The sequence below is a fragment of the Melanaphis sacchari genome, unplaced genomic scaffold (genome assembly GCF_002803265.2).
Source record: "Melanaphis sacchari strain LSU unplaced genomic scaffold, SCAv2.0 Contig76_pilon_pilon, whole genome shotgun sequence".
Taxonomy (NCBI): Eukaryota; Metazoa; Arthropoda; class Insecta; order Hemiptera; family Aphididae; genus Melanaphis; species Melanaphis sacchari.
In genome coordinates, this window is record NW_020271544.1 from 535,058 (window position 1) to 551,313 (window position 16,256).

General features: G+C 22.0%; 2 protein-coding genes across 2 annotated transcripts; both read left to right on the forward strand.

Moving 5' to 3' along the window:
• The first annotated feature begins 1,383 nt into the window (after positions 1-1,383).
• Positions 1,384-3,428, forward strand: LOC112601200 (protein lin-9 homolog). Its single transcript, XM_025348676.1, has one exon. The coding sequence runs from the start codon at positions 1,459-1,461 to the stop codon at positions 3,265-3,267; it is 1,809 nt and encodes a 602-aa protein (XP_025204461.1). The 5' UTR covers positions 1,384-1,458; the 3' UTR covers positions 3,268-3,428.
• A 2,022-nt stretch (positions 3,429-5,450) lies between these two features.
• LOC112601214 (coiled-coil domain-containing protein 40-like) lies at positions 5,451-15,780 on the forward strand. Its single transcript, XM_025348694.1, has 11 exons — positions 5,451-5,665; positions 5,973-6,337; positions 6,402-6,621; positions 6,686-6,843; positions 7,055-7,299; positions 8,395-8,643; positions 9,038-9,209; positions 9,295-9,469; positions 14,499-14,707; positions 15,265-15,480; positions 15,556-15,780. The coding sequence occupies exons 1-11, from the start codon at positions 5,494-5,496 to the stop codon at positions 15,778-15,780; spliced, it is 2,406 nt and encodes an 801-aa protein (XP_025204479.1). The 5' UTR covers positions 5,451-5,493.
• Positions 15,781-16,256: the final 476 nt, after the last annotated feature.

Below are 16,256 nucleotides of genomic sequence, written 5' to 3' on the forward strand. Positions count from 1 at the left end.
CTCAATGAACAATGATTTCAAAATATTTCTCTTGTTCATTTTTTATGTCAATTCTAATTAACCAATTATGAGTTGTATGATATCAGTTGAACATAACTTATATTGCTAAAACTTTGAATTAGTAAATGTTTTTTGTTCATTCTATTTCTTAATTACTTTCATTGTGAACTTAAATTTAAAGTCATAAGTATATGATACTTTATATAGTTTGATTTCATTGTGTGGGACTAAAAATAAAATTTCATATATTTAGACAAATTACAATTGTATACGTAAAATTTGACCTGATTATATTATTAATGCCGTGTTATTATTTATAAGATCTGGCATAGTTTTAGTTATTATATTGATATTCCACACCTCATGTAATAAATTATACAAATATTTTAAATTTAATGGTTAAATATAAAAAAATATTTATTGAAATATCTAAATTTGTTAAAATTTATTGTTTTCTTGTATTTATGTTCAAACTAGATGTTTTGACTACTTTGATAACTACATTTCATTTCAAACTGCATTGTATAACATAATTTCTAAATAATTTTTGTTATCTATTCCTGACAATTGAAACTATATAATTTCATTGTTCTTATTATATATTCGTTTTATATAAAAATTAATTTCATGATTTTGTATGTTTCTTTTTTAAATATTTACTTTTGTGTTTAATTTACTTCTGTTATCTACCTTTTCTTTTTTTTAATAATATAAGCTTGGTCATATAAAGACAGAAATATTAGTTAAAAAATTCATAAATTTAGACTCTCCTCTATTTATCATGAGATAGAGGTAATTTAACGTTTGAACTTTCAAAACGTTATATCTACATTAATGTTGAGAAACCAAATATATTTTAAAATATAAAATAGTTAAAAAACTGTTAAAATAATTAATGTATTTGTATTATCCGTTTATGATTAGTATCTTTTTCAAGTATGTTTTTTTTTTTTTTTACTATGAATCAATAATACTTATTTAACAATTTATATTTGTTAACAAAAACTTAAATTCTAAATTAATATAAATTATGATTTGATTTTAATATTTACTCAAATATTAATAAAAAAAATTAAGTTATTTAAGTTGTAATCACTTAGAAGCAAACAATTATCATAAAATTAAAACATTCATTAGTTTTATAAAATTAACAGCTAATATAATTAAAATATTACTTCATCTAAAAAATATATTTTCTAGGTATTATACTAACTTTAATATATTTATTGTAGTAAGGTTAGATTATTGGGGTTATTTCTCAAAATATCTTCAATAAAAATTGGAAAATACTAAATAATTGTTTTGTTTTTTTTTCAGGTTATTATGGGATTACTGCAATTTGTTAAATTGTCAAAGAATATTCATTTGAAAAATATTCCTTAATACATTATTTCAATCTATTAAACACAGTATTTGTATTAAATTTAATTATTTGTTAAAAGTTATTAAACCAAAAAAATGGATTCAGATAGTAGTGATATGGAAGTAGATGACGAATATCGCCAAACAAAATTGTGTCCAGCTGTTTTAGGTTTGCAGCCAGTAAATAAAAGGAATAGTCCTAAAACTATAGAATCATCAAATTCGGTAAAAGATAAATTAAACAGAAGAGGTATGCCTGCTCGTATAAGGAAAAAAAATAAATTATTTTTTGATGAAGAAGTATTTAACACATCTAAAAATCCATCTGTAAAACAAGAACGTATGATGTATGTAAATTCTCCTAAAAAACAAACTCCAAAAAAAGTTATTGAATCTAAATTAGAACCAAAAACACCAAAAACGCCTAAACAAGAAAAAGTTGTTAATCAAAAATTACAAACTCCAAAAGTTACTGTCAAAACAACACCTACAATCAAACTTAAAACTCCCAATGTGAAAACACCTATTAAGAGTACTTCTAAAAAATCTACTGAAAATGGTATAATTAAACCCAAACCTGTAAAACTTGAAACTCCTAAAAACATAGTATCAACATCCAAACCAAAATCTGACTCTCTAGAACGTAAACGTTGTCAAAATGTTGGATTAAGACTAAGGAAAATTTTTCAATTACCAAAAGCTAAGAATTGGATATATTATGAGTGGTTTTATAGCAATATAGATAAGCCTCTTTTATATGAATCAGATTTCATGATGTGCGTACAAGACTTCTTTCCCTCCTTTAAAATTAAAACAATGACTAGGACTGAATGGTGTATGTTAAGGCGAATGATGGGTAAACCTCGTAGATGTTCTCAGAATTTCTTTGATGAAGAAATTCGAGAATTGGATAGAAGAAGAAGAAAAATAAGATTGTTACAACAAAGAAAAGCTAGAGATGAATTGTTGTTTAAAGATATACCAGATGAAATACCTTTACAACTTAGTGTTGGTACAAAAGTAACTGCAATGTTAAGAAGTAATACTGAAGATGGTCTGTTTAATGGAACTATTGAAGCTTTGGATGTTTCTAACAACACATACAGAATACATTTTGATAAGCCTGGCTTAGGTACACACTCAGTCCTTGATTATGAAGTATGCTCCAATCAACCCCCAGAAACTATTTCAAAAAATGTTTTATTACAAATGTGTCGTCCGCGCGTTCCTTACCATAACCGTTCAATATCACCTGAAACCAAAGTAGACATACATAAAACCGATCAGAATACAACTGCACAATATTCAATGAAACTTTTAGAATCTACTGTAAAATTTAGGAAAATTTTGACCGCAAAAAAGCAATATGTACAAACATTACGTAACATGAATTCTGAAGCTGAAAAAATGGTTTTATACAATGAAGATATAACACCAGAATTTCAGAGTCGATATGCTAAACTTGTTTTGGAATTAGATAATTTAAATATTCATTTAACATCAGTTATGTGTGTTCTTAGTGAAGAAATTAAAATATTAGCGCCTGAAGAAGCCGAAACATGGCCATTAATAACGGATTATTTACAAAATCAGTCATTTGATGAAGCCGAACAAATGATAGAGCGTAACAAAGAAATAACTGATTCCCGTTTTATAACTGATGACCAGCCCATGTTATTTTTAATTAAAGATTTATTAGCTTTAATGCTTCAGGTGAAGACATTAACTGAAAATGAACCTACTGCATATGAATTGGATGCTTTAAAAAGAACTATGGTTGAAATAAAACTTAAACTTAGTCAATCCAATCAAAAATCTTTTGAAAATTGTGTAGAAATTCATATGCAGCAAATTCAATCTAGTTTAGATACTTTTCATACTTTATCCTCTTCTAATAGAAAATAACATAAAATGCTTAAAACATTTTTTAAATTATATTTTTAAAAATGTAAAAATATTGTTATGTATACAAAGGAGATTGATTATTTGTGAAAGTAACAACACTTAAAAAGATTATTGATTATTGCCATCATAACTTATGTTTTAATTGCCTATATTTTAATAAATTTAACCTTACATAACCGATAATTTAAAATTATTTATAAGTAAATAAAATAATGAATACACTGATATCAATGAGGTTTTTTTTATTTAAATTAAAAATCAGATTTTATTTAAAGATAAAACAATAAAAACCATTTAATTGTTTAAATTGAATTGCATTATCACTTATATATTTAAAATATTCTTTAAGAGACTACTAATTATTGTGATGTAGTATATATATTTAGCTTAAGGAAATTTGATTTATAATGATTTTGATAATTAATTAAATTTCTTTAAAAATTGGTATACTTTTCAGTTATTTATGATTTAAGTTATTTTATATTATATTATAATAATTGCAAAAGTAAATTTGTTTCATAGTGTTGATCTCCTTTTAATTAATAACATTATTTTAAATATAAAACTAATATGTTATAAACAATTTATTGATATATCTTTTTTTATTATTATTACGCGTTATTAAATTAATATGATATAAAATTTATTTTTTTATTTTTCTTCATAACAATTTATTTTATTTTAAACTATTCAGCATCTACTTAAGTTTAGTTATATTTGTAATCAGAAACGTATTTGTTTATATTTACAATTTAAATTATGAGTTTTATATTCACATTATAATATGTAAAAATATTATTATTATAAATTATAGTTTATGATTGATTTGAGTTATCTAATTATGAGTAGATTGCACTGGATTGTGAGACAATTATTCTTAGTTTTCAATTCTAAATGTGTTTGTGAAAATTGTAGAAAATGGTAGAATTATATTATGTTATATTTGTTAATTTATTAGTAAATATTAATATTATTTTACCTTTAAAACTTGGAATTTATAGATATAAGCTAATAATAATAATTTATACAATTCTTAAAGAACTGATCAATAATTGAATAATATACTCTATATTATTTACATTTCCTTTTAAATACTTGCAATATTGTGTGCATTATAAAATATTTTAATAAATATATTCTTAACATATATTTTTATTCAAACAAGTGATTTAAATTTATTAATTATGAAAGTCATTATTTTTAATGTTCTAATTGTTTCAAAATTATTAATTAATAAAAATTGATTTTATTGTATTTTTCCTTAAATTTTTAAATTAGAGTTATTAAAATAAGTAAGAGATTAGTATTGTGTAAACATTTGTGTACATTTATGTATTTTAATTATAATTTTTATAAATTGGATTATTATTTATAGGACCTGTACTATATATATTATATACTTATATATATATAATTTTATTATTGATTGAAATGTTTAAGAAATACAAATATATAATTTTAAACCAGCAAAATATTATCCTTTTGATTGGATAAAATTTAGCTCAATACATCTACAACGAATGTGTATGGTGTTATAAATATATTATAAACAAAATTATAAATATTAGAATTATCAACATAATGTGTGAATAAAAATTATATATAGTATACATAATATTTAATGCTTTAATATTTTATCATTCTTGTCTTTGTCACCTATTACCATTAACAATGATACAATTTTATTTCTGCAAAATGTCCACACATAGTGAAGTATAATTACAGCAACCATCCCGTTTTTTTCTATATATCATTGAATACTTATAGAATGCACATGTATAGTGATATTATCTGTGTTGGCATTTCAATATTGCCTTAAAAATGTTAGTAATCATTTTTTTAAAGAAAATATAGAATTTATTTAATGCTAACATATAAAGATAATATTTATCAATGATGTATTAAAAGTTTAAATGGCTGTAATTTATCTCATTATTTCTTTATTTATTTACTTTAATAAGTAATTTAGGTGATATCTTTATTCTTTATGAATAAGTGATAAATTTTATTTTTTATTAGATAAATACTTCTTTTAATTTTGTTTTACACCCCCTTGAAAAAACATAATTACCCTTATTGTATAAAACTTTAAATATTGCCATAGTAACCAATGTGTATGTAGGTACTTTATACTTACATAATATTATTAATACTTACATGTAAATAGCATATGGTAGTATTGTTTTATAATTTATCTTATTTAAGGGCAACAATTTTGAATCTGAAATGGATAATATTGAGACAGAAAATCACAAATTAAGAGACAAACAAAATACATTGGAAATTGATAATGATGTTGAAAATATTCATAGAGATGACTTGTGCATTGAAAATCCTGTTGGATTTATATCAAATTTACACGAATCACAAGATAATAATAGAAGTTTTGATCTTAAGGGTGAGTAAAAGTTGTAAGATAATTAATTTAAGTAACTATATATTTTATATTAACAAGGATTTAGGTGTACCTAAAACTCGAATAAAAACCTCCTCTCCCTTCAATAATGATTTTTTTTTTCATATTATTCTCTATCAAATTTATTATGCAAAACAAAAATAAATATTAAAATCCAGATACTTTCAAATGAATAGATCACTATATAATTTATACATATATTATAAGTAAATTATTAATATTGACTAGGTACAACACTAGATGGTAATATGTTTTTAAGCTGATTTTTAAAAATGTATTACTGTTTCAGAAGAAAAACTTGGAAATGAATTAGATCAACAAACTAATATAATGGATCCAACTTCATATACAGAATTATTGAATTTTGAAGATACGTCACCAGAATCAGAAAATCTAGTTGATGATCATTATTCACATAATCTAGATATAGAAACAGAAACATCCAAAAAAAGTTCAAATAGTATATCATCAGGGTTTGAAAGTATAAATAGTGATATCACATACATAACCCCTAAATCCATAAATAAAGAAATATATAATAGCCAACTAATTGTACTAGAGCCAAATAATCCTGTTATGGTAAGATTTCAGAAAGCACTGAAATTACATTTATTAAAACAAAGAGAAAATATAAGAAAAGAATTACAAACACTCGTAAGTATATTTATTTTAATTTAACTATATCTGTTTTATTTCAAATTTATTCAAATTTTTTTAGGATGGCTTTATTAGATCTAAACAAAAGGAAAAATCTTCATTTATAAACGAAATTAGTAATGTTGCTTGTAGAGTTGACTCTCAGTCTAAGTTATTGAATGAATTCCATAGAATGAAACAAGAATTAAAAATAACAAAAGAACGCGTAGAAGAATGTATTGAACAAAGAAAACAACACTATACTGAAATTCACACAACAACTACAATTGAATCAAAAAAATGTAAATTATCTTTTTTTTTGAGAAACATATTTACTATTTTTTATTTAAATTGTATAAATTTTAGTTTCAGCTTTAAAAAGACAACTAGATTGTAGTCGAGGACTTTTAAAAGAGCTAGTAAAGTATGAAAAAGAACAAGAAATTACTTTTAATGTTTGTAATCAAAAAAAATCTGAAGCTAAACAATACAAAAAAAAATTATTAAATGATCAACAAAAACAGGTAATTCTTAAATGATCTAAAAGACAATTTTGAATTTTCCTATTCATACAATTAATTTTAGATAATTTTGCATTCATACTAATATGAAATGGAATTTTAACATTCAAGAAATAGGATTTCAAAATATATTTTTTATAACGCATGACAGATATTTTAAGTTGTAGGGAATGGAAAATTATTTAACATTTATTTACCTATATGTTATATCTAGGATTTGTTATTACTATCTTTAACCCAAGAAATTCTTCGACTGGAAGATCGCATGAAACAATTAGGTGAACTAGCAGAGACAAAGTATAATGAAAGAGAAGTTTTGAGACAAAAAGTTATGAACAATTCAACAGATCTTGATGCTATTAATGAAGATAATGCTAAGATTACATTGTTATGGAATGATGTTTTAATTAGTATTCAACAATGTGATAAATGTTTTCTGAAGACAAAAAATGATTTACAGTAATTATTGTATAAAATTATTATAATAATATAATTTATTAATTTGAATCATATAAAAATGTCCTTATTTTCTCAAAATTTGAAATTTAAAAATAATATTGTTTATGTTAAGTGTAAACTTTAATGAATTATTCTTATAAATAATAATATTTAACCAATAGGCCAATATTTTATTGTTTATAAACAGGGTGATTTTGATTCACTAAGCATGTTTATCCCCCATTTTTTTATTAAATAAATTATTTATTCAAATTTTTATGTTTAGAATGTTTAAAAATACCTATCTACTTAATTAAAATCTTTTAGTTATTAACGTTTATTCTTAAAATTAAAAAGTCTTGAAAAAGTAGTGCTACAAAAATATAAAATAAACGTTATATTAATTCTAGTCTTTATTTACACTGGCCATATTTTATACAATATTTATTATAAATTAATATTAATTATGAAAATGTGTAAGTTACCTTCGTCTTCATAGTTTCCAAACCTATTAAATGGACCTATTAGCCTTACTATGCAAAGTTAGGTAAATAACTCAAACATTTTTCTTTGAATATTGTTTTTGATATGTAAAAATTATCCACAAAATAATTTAGGTACAATAAAAAGAGGGGTTCTCATTAGAAAAATATAAATTTGTATCTTCATAGAACACTTCTTAAGAAGTACAAAAAGTATCAAGAATTTTAACATATATACTTTAGACTTTAAATTACTTCAATTTTGAAGAAAATAAAGGGGTAATCATGCTTGGCAAATCACCTTACTTATGGTTAACAGAAGAAAAATATTTTTTTTTAAAACATATTCATTTTTAAAAATCTTAGATTAACTCCAAAAAAATTAATATGATAAACAAAAATTCATAATCTGTACAAAATATACAGTGTGTACAGTAAATAAATATAAGGTAAGAAATCAGGAAGTGTGAGTGAGGAAATCTCCTATTAATGGTATCCTAGAATATAATTTGATATTCAGTATCTACTTAAGAATAAAGGGAGAAAAAAATTAGTATCACAAATATTTTAGCATAATAAATAGATGATCTAAATGATGATTCTGTATTAAATACATTTTATATTTATTTTTCAGAGAAGCAAAAAATAAATATCATACATTATTAATGGAGGACAACAGTTACAAACGTAGTGTCAAAGAAGAATTTCATAAAAATAAAGATCTATTCAATTATTTGAATAAATTAAAACTAGAACAAAATAACTTACAAAATAATTTTAAAACATGTTTAAATAAGTTCAACTGCTTGAAAGAGGAGTATTCTAAACTAATACAAATGACAGAATTTCAACATCAAAACTTAGATCAAATTACATCGGTATAGTATATTCTATAACTAAATATATTATTAAAAATTAAAAATTAAAAATTAAATTATAATTTCAGGATCAAATATCTATAAAAAATGAAACAAATACATTATTAAATTTTTTAAACAAAGTATCAAATCAGAAATTAAAATACGAAGAAGATATTTTAGATGAAATAAAAAAACAATTATTTTCAAATAATTATTGTGTTCAGATAAATAATAAAATATCAGAAATTAAAATTCAAAATAAAGAGCATGTATGATATATTATTTCTTCTCTTAAAAATATATTAATTTATTTAATATATAAATATTTTAATATTGAATCTAGGAATTATTATTAGTTGAAGTTGAAAATAATTTATCAAAAGCTTTATTAAAACTTGAACAATGTCGTACAACAAGTTCTAATTTAGAACAAGATATAGAAAAAAATACTAAATATCTGAATGATCAAGGGTTTGCATTATCTTCATTAGATTCTGAATTGAAAAAATTATATATTGAGATTCAAAATAAAACAAAACAAATTGATTTAGAAAATAAACAATTGGAAATGATAAAAAAATTACATAATGTAAGTCAAAAAAATGAATGTAATTAATATTTAATTACATGATATTAAACTTGTATTAGTTGTAATTATTTTAATTAAAATTTAGGATGGTCATATCTTGACCCCTCAAATGCAAATTGATCAAGTTAAAAATAAAATTGATGAAGTAGTAAAAGGAACTAATTTCATAAAGCAATCTTGGATTCAACAACAAAATAAAAACGTACAATTATTAGCTCAACTTAATAATCAATTTAATGAACTAGTAAAAGTACGTAAATGTAAGTACTTATATTTAATATTTATAAATAGGTGCCTATAAAATAATTGTAATTCGTAAGGTTAGATATTAAATTAGTGGTTACAAGGTAAGTGTATTACATAAAATTTCTTTAAATCATTTTTTAGTCAGAATAAATGTTTTAATTTATATTGTTCATGGATAAATTGTTCAGAGGATTTAACATTTAAATTTGAGGTTTACAAACGAACCTGTATTACCAATACCTAATAATGTACTTTAATATGTTAATAAGACATACATATTATATAGGTATATATTTAGACTATTTAGTGTAAGAATTATTGGAATAATCTATGTATTCATTTGAATATAAATTATTCTAAACAAATAAATAGAAATTCATTTAATTTTTAAATATATTCAAAATATGTATTTAAACTGTTACATGTTCGATAGGTAATCTTTAAACAATAAACAAATATTAATCGTTCGCCGGCTTCGATTAGGTAGGTACTACACTTTGATTAACTCATTATTTTTATTTAATTTTCTTACATTTATACGTACTTATAACGCCAAATTAATTTCAAAACAGTTATTATTCTATGTTTATATAAATATATAATATATAATAGGTACGATTCGTCTCTATTGTTATTATAATGAATCTCATCAATTCATCAGAAAAATTGTACAAAATCATAAGATCAATCAATGAAATTAAATCTAGGTAAGTAGTAAGTACTCGAAATAAATGTATCGTCTCAATAAATTTATTTCGTGAAGACAACAAATCAAAAATTCATTGATATTGATAACAACTAGCTGTAAGTCACTTGTAAGTCTGATACTATTTCTAACTTTATAAGCAGTTGATGACATTTGAATAAAAAAAATACCTAACAATTTCTCATGTAAAGTTAAAATTGAACATTTACAGAAATCAAATTTATCTTAGCTTAAAGTGATTTGTACTAATTCAATTTCGCTAGAGTACATTTTTGCTGAGATTTTTGATCGGTCAATTAAAAGTCGCATTAAAATGTTGTTTAACATACTAGTATACTACGTATTACAGAACTTTCTGCTGCTTAACCTAATGTTGATAATAAAAATTACATTTTTAATATATTTCAGTAAATTTGTGTACTCATTAATATTTCAAATTCTATGGGCTTAGATAAATTTGACAATAAGTGTAAAACTATTCAAGCTGAACTACGAAATCAGCACAATGTTTATAACGTTTTGAAAATTAACTGAATGTTCTGATTAATTTAAAATAGTATTCGGTACAAGTATAAAAAAAACCAGTAAAAAATTTCCCAGAAAATAAATCACCAATATGAAAACTAAGGAAAAAATGTGACAAGCACATTAAATTTAATTAAGTTTAAGTATAAACAATTTATAAAAATAATTGTATATCATTGATTATTTTATAAATTAGGTGTATATTATGATAATATATATATATAAAAAAATATTAATGAAATAAAATTAATGTATCTTAAAATTGTTTAAGAAATTATATTTAAATTAAGGCAATGAGATGGGCACATTAAATGTAATTAAACATTAAGCTTCCCTAAGTTAATTATTTTGTTTTTGTATTATTGTGAGTTTAGTTAGAGGGTTATGGACAATTAGATTTTTTACGCATTTAAATTAATAAACTGGAAAAAATAAACATTTTTTTTAATAAACAAATATTAATTTTGAAAAAAAATTTTTAATTTGTTAGCATCTTTTTATGTTCTGCGGGAAAAATTATTTCAATTTTTTTTTTTATCTTATTGGTCCTATAAAATGCATGTTCATTTTGAACTGTACTACGCATTAAGCCAAGAAATATCGAAAATCTATACTCTACAAAACATAGAAAAAAGGCTTTCGAATTATTTAGTAGTATGTTTATTTTTGCCAACTAATTGGCATTATTCATTGTCGTATAAGTAAAAAAAAATATTTTCGACCTTGATATCGATGACTCGTGCATCTGTATATATATAGTATGAAACATGGTCGTCACGTCCACCTGTAACCGGGTGATATAAAATCTACTGTTATTGAATTCGCACAAAGAAATGTTAAAAATATGAAAATTTAAACCATTTTTTTCTTCTCACTTGTTCGTTTATTAAAAAATTATGAATAATTTCTTAAGGGTACCTAGTTTTGAGTTAAATTGATACCTTTGATAATTTTTAAGGCGTTTACATTATTATTAAGCAAGTATAAGAATATATTAACTTTTATTTGGGTGTGGGAGAAGGATTTTTTGCTCAATTCATTTATAATAATATATGAGTTTATCAATTAATAGAACGTTACAACAATGAAATCCCTTGAAACGTGTTGTTGATGAGTTACATAATATGTACCACAATAGTTAAATTTTAAATTAATTTAATTATTAAATATTTAAATACATTAATAATCTACCAGTTACTTTAAAAAACAATTAAAACCCATTCGAATCACTTATATTTATATTTTATTTTATAAGAATGTCTGTTGTATAATGTATAATTGTATAAATAATAAATATTAACCTTGTTAGTTGACATTTTTGCCATAAAGTTACTTTGGTGAATTATGAAATAATAGTTTTATTAAAAACTTGATTACCTACGTAAAGAGATAAACGACTTAGTGCTCGGTCTCCTTCCGTGTTTACCTTCTATTATAAACTCTGTGACAGATGCAGTGTTATTAATAATTATTTATATTAGATGAGTCGGTGATCTAATTGTCATCATGAACTAATTATATCTTATTTATATTATTAGGTGATTATAATTTTCCTGTTATTTAATGACGATCTTTTATAAGAAATGAAGCCATTTCTCACATTGGTAAAATTGAATTGTAAATGTATTAGTTAATTTTTCTTATCTTTATTAGAAACAATTTAATATGATAAAAATCTTCAACATTCTATTATTCAGTTCGGATAGTTTTAACATTTCATGTGAACTATTTACTTTGATTCTAAATTCTAACTGATTACGACGCTTTGTATAGTTGTATAGTATCATCTAGCTCTACTAATTAAACTTACCGTCTTTGAAAATATTAAACCTTTGTATTTTAATGATACTGTTTATGATAATGTGCATTAAAATCATAATATTATAAGATTATCATCAACTATTTATTAATTGGAATCTTGTGTTTAATATACCTATTTCATATTAAGAGTTCGGTCAATGTCTTTTATTCTAATGTTAATAGAATTATGATTAGTTAGTGTAAGAAAAATAAACATTATATTAGTAAGCATCTAATATGATTTAGTTCGATTTTGAAGAATTTATAATTTTTAAGGAAAATATTGTTCATATGTTATTCAAATTTCAAACACTTTTTTACAAACATCTTATAGTATTTTTTCTAATTTACGTGCTTAATTTAAATTTCGATCCAGAATTAGATCGTAAAAATTATATTTTTAAAATTTAAAATTTTTTAAACTTTATTATTAAGTTATTTTGAAATTTCTTTAATAAAAAAAAATTCCATACCCATCCCTTCTAAGAATTATGTTTTTTTTAAAAATTATTTTGTATCTGAAGGTTTTGTAAATTATTTTGATCGATATTTTTCTATAGTCTATCTAGCAGCAATTAATCATTTAATCATGATTATAAAGAAGTTCTTTATAATCGTGTATTTAGCTATGCCAAGTTTGTCAGACCATTGAATGTCCACTTCCTCAAATAACTCTATTAATTATAAATTATTCTGAACAAAAGATATTATTTTGCTCGCGGTTATAATTTTATAACTACTTAGTATTTATAATTTATATAGAACAATAGAATATATTGTAAAACAACAAACATTTATTTTTATCTTACAAATCTAGTATGATCCATGTTCATTATTGGATAATACTTATAAATATTTAATTAATTTGGAATTATATTTTATTTATTTTGAAATATTTACCGATAATATGCATTAATTTTGAAAATGTTTACTTTTAAATAATATACAAATAATTTGAATTGAACAACAAAAAAAAAAAAAAAATTGTTTTGGTGCCTACTTAGCTATAATATTATAATAAATAAAAAACTGAGCCCTTGAATTAATATTTAAAAGAATCTTAAAAATTAAATAGTTTCTCTTACAAAAGGTATTTTTATTAATAAGGATATTGGCCGTAAAAATTGTTTGGAAATTTTATTTAATCTGATTTATTTTTAGATGTTTTAACTAATATAATTGACAATTGTTAGTATTAAGATTTGAAAATGTATTGCAAGATTTAATATATTATTTTATAATATTTAATATAATATGTAGGTACACCGTACACACTACACGTCATATATATAATTCTAGTTTCTAACTGTTTTTGAATTTTCCAAACATTTTATTTTGATTTGGCATTAAACGGATGTAAAACTGGGTTTTTCTATTCATTTATCTTGCTTTCAATGACGGAAATATGAAAATGACATATCATATATTAATTTAGTTTACTACTTAGTCTAAACCTTAGTGCTAAGTTTTTAAAGTATAATACATTGAAATGTATAATTTACGTCCAAAAAAAAAAAAATTATAAAATATTACAGCTGTTATCGAATCTCAGGTTTTTCACCTAAGATCCTCAAGTGTGAACAAAAAAATGTATCGTTAAATATTGATAAGTGTAAAGTAATGTACTCGTATTGTGCAATTGCACTCCATTACTCCAAGTCTATTACTTCATAATTATTATTTGAATAGGTGATATTTTGCTTAATCGAATAGTTAACACTTAACACAATATTTTAAGTTTCAATGAATATTATTTAAATGTTTCAAAGCATTGTAATCAATTCTAGGATTCATTAGTGAAACCTATAAAACTTTTACTAAATCTATTGAATATTTTTATAAATATATTATTAATAGCTTTATGTATAAATTATTTTTTATTATATTAATTAATCTTTATTCTGTTATTTATATCGATTTTTTCTGTTTAAATATACATTGTTATTATATTTATATTTAAAACTGTTATTGGATATTAGCCCGTCTGAATTAATAATGAATAAATATTTCAGATGATTTAATAATGGAAACAAAAAATAAGAAACTAGATGAAGAAATTGCATCTTTATCCAAAGAAGTTTATCAATATAAACAAACACTTACAAATATGAGAAATACAATTTTAAAACTTAATGAAAAATTTAGCCAAAATAAAGAAAAAAGTAATATGCTTTTGAGTGAAAATGAATGGATTCAGTGTTCTTATTTAGCTGAATTGAAGGTTAATGTGAACTTAAGAATAAGTAATGTTTTGCCTAATTATAAATCCATACAAACATATTATTTATTTATTTATTTATTTATTTACACATATTAATACAGTGATACTTCCATTTAAAAAAATATTTGTGAAAACTATCCTAATATAACTAAAATGTATTTAATTATATTTAAAAACATTTCTATTCAACACACATTTTTTTTATTACCATGAGACTTTCTAGTTTAGAAGTTTCACTGTAGCTTAAAACTTTAAATTTTTAAATATAATGAACAATATATGTATTTACTATCTATATAGGTTCTTAGCTACAGTGAAACTTATAGACTAGAAAGAAAACTATATAAACTTCTAAACTTTATAAGAACCTAACCCAAAATCACAATTTTATAATTATTTAACATAATACATATTTTTATAGTTGTATAATGTATGGTATATTTTTATACAACTAATCACTTTGTTTTATATGTTTGATTTGTTTTTAATAATTATATTGATAGCAACTAACAAGATACATATGTTTATCTACTTAAGTGCTATGTAATTTGTTTTAGGAAAATGAGAAACTTTGTTTAGAATATATAGATCAATTAAAGTTATTAAAAAATGAATTGAATGAATTAAAAAATGTTTATATGGAAAAACAATATGAAAGTAAATCATGGGACACCAAACTTCAATTACTTATTGAAATTAAAAATGAAATTAAAAACAAAGAAGGTGATTTAGGTGATATTGATATAATGAAAAATGAAATTCATAGAATGCAGGTAAAAATAATAATAAAAATAATTTATTGATTGAGTTTTTATTATATATATATATATAATGTTATTTTCTTATAGATAAGAGAAAGTCAACTGAAAAAAATATTGGAAAAAATAATGTTAGACTTGGAAGTATGCATATCAAGACGTGAAACAATTTACAATAAAGTTGCAGCTAAAGATATTCGTTTAAAGGGAAAAAATGAAGCTAAACAAAAATTTTTGAAGAAGCTTGATTATCTACGAATAAATATCAAAAAAATTAAAACTGTAACTATACTGATGAATTTTTTTAAAACTTAAATTATTTTATCTAGTTGTGTTTTATTAAATGGTATATTTTGTCGAATAAAATGGTCTAAAATTGACTGTCGGAGCTGTATAAAATTATAAATATAGATACTATATTTTTTTTAATTAAATTGAATTCTTGAAATCAATGAATTATTAAAAGAAATGTTTAAATGTTAATTAAACATTTTTTTTTTTTTTAAGGCCAATAACCTGTTAAAAAAACTATAAATCATGGGTGTTCTTAGGGGGTTAGGTATTTACCCCCCCTCCCGAAATTTTAAAGAATTTAATAAAAAAGTAGTTCTTAATATTAGTATACATTTAAAATTACCTTAAAATGTGTGATAGTAAAAATTTAAACCCCCGAAAATAAATTTAAGCACACCTATTTATACCTATTTTATTTTTATAACATTTATTTATGAATTAAATTTGTCATAATTTATTTTAAAGAAAATTTATAACAAAATAAGTAGGTACTCAGT

Excerpts from the sequence above, each read along its gene's own strand:
- LOC112601200 (XM_025348676.1), top strand. The coding sequence starts at position 1,459 with ATGGATTCAGATAGTAGTGATATGGAAGTAGATGACGAATATCGCCAA.
- LOC112601214 (XM_025348694.1), top strand. The coding sequence starts at position 5,494 with ATGGATAATATTGAGACAGAAAATCACAAATTAAGAGACAAACAAAAT. Across the intron at positions 5,666-5,972 it reads TAGAAGTTTTGATCTTAAGG|AAGAAAAACTTGGAAATGAA; the intron begins GTGAGTAAAAGT and ends TTACTGTTTCAG. Across the intron at positions 6,338-6,401 it reads GAAAAGAATTACAAACACTC|GATGGCTTTATTAGATCTAA; the intron begins GTAAGTATATTT and ends AAATTTTTTTAG.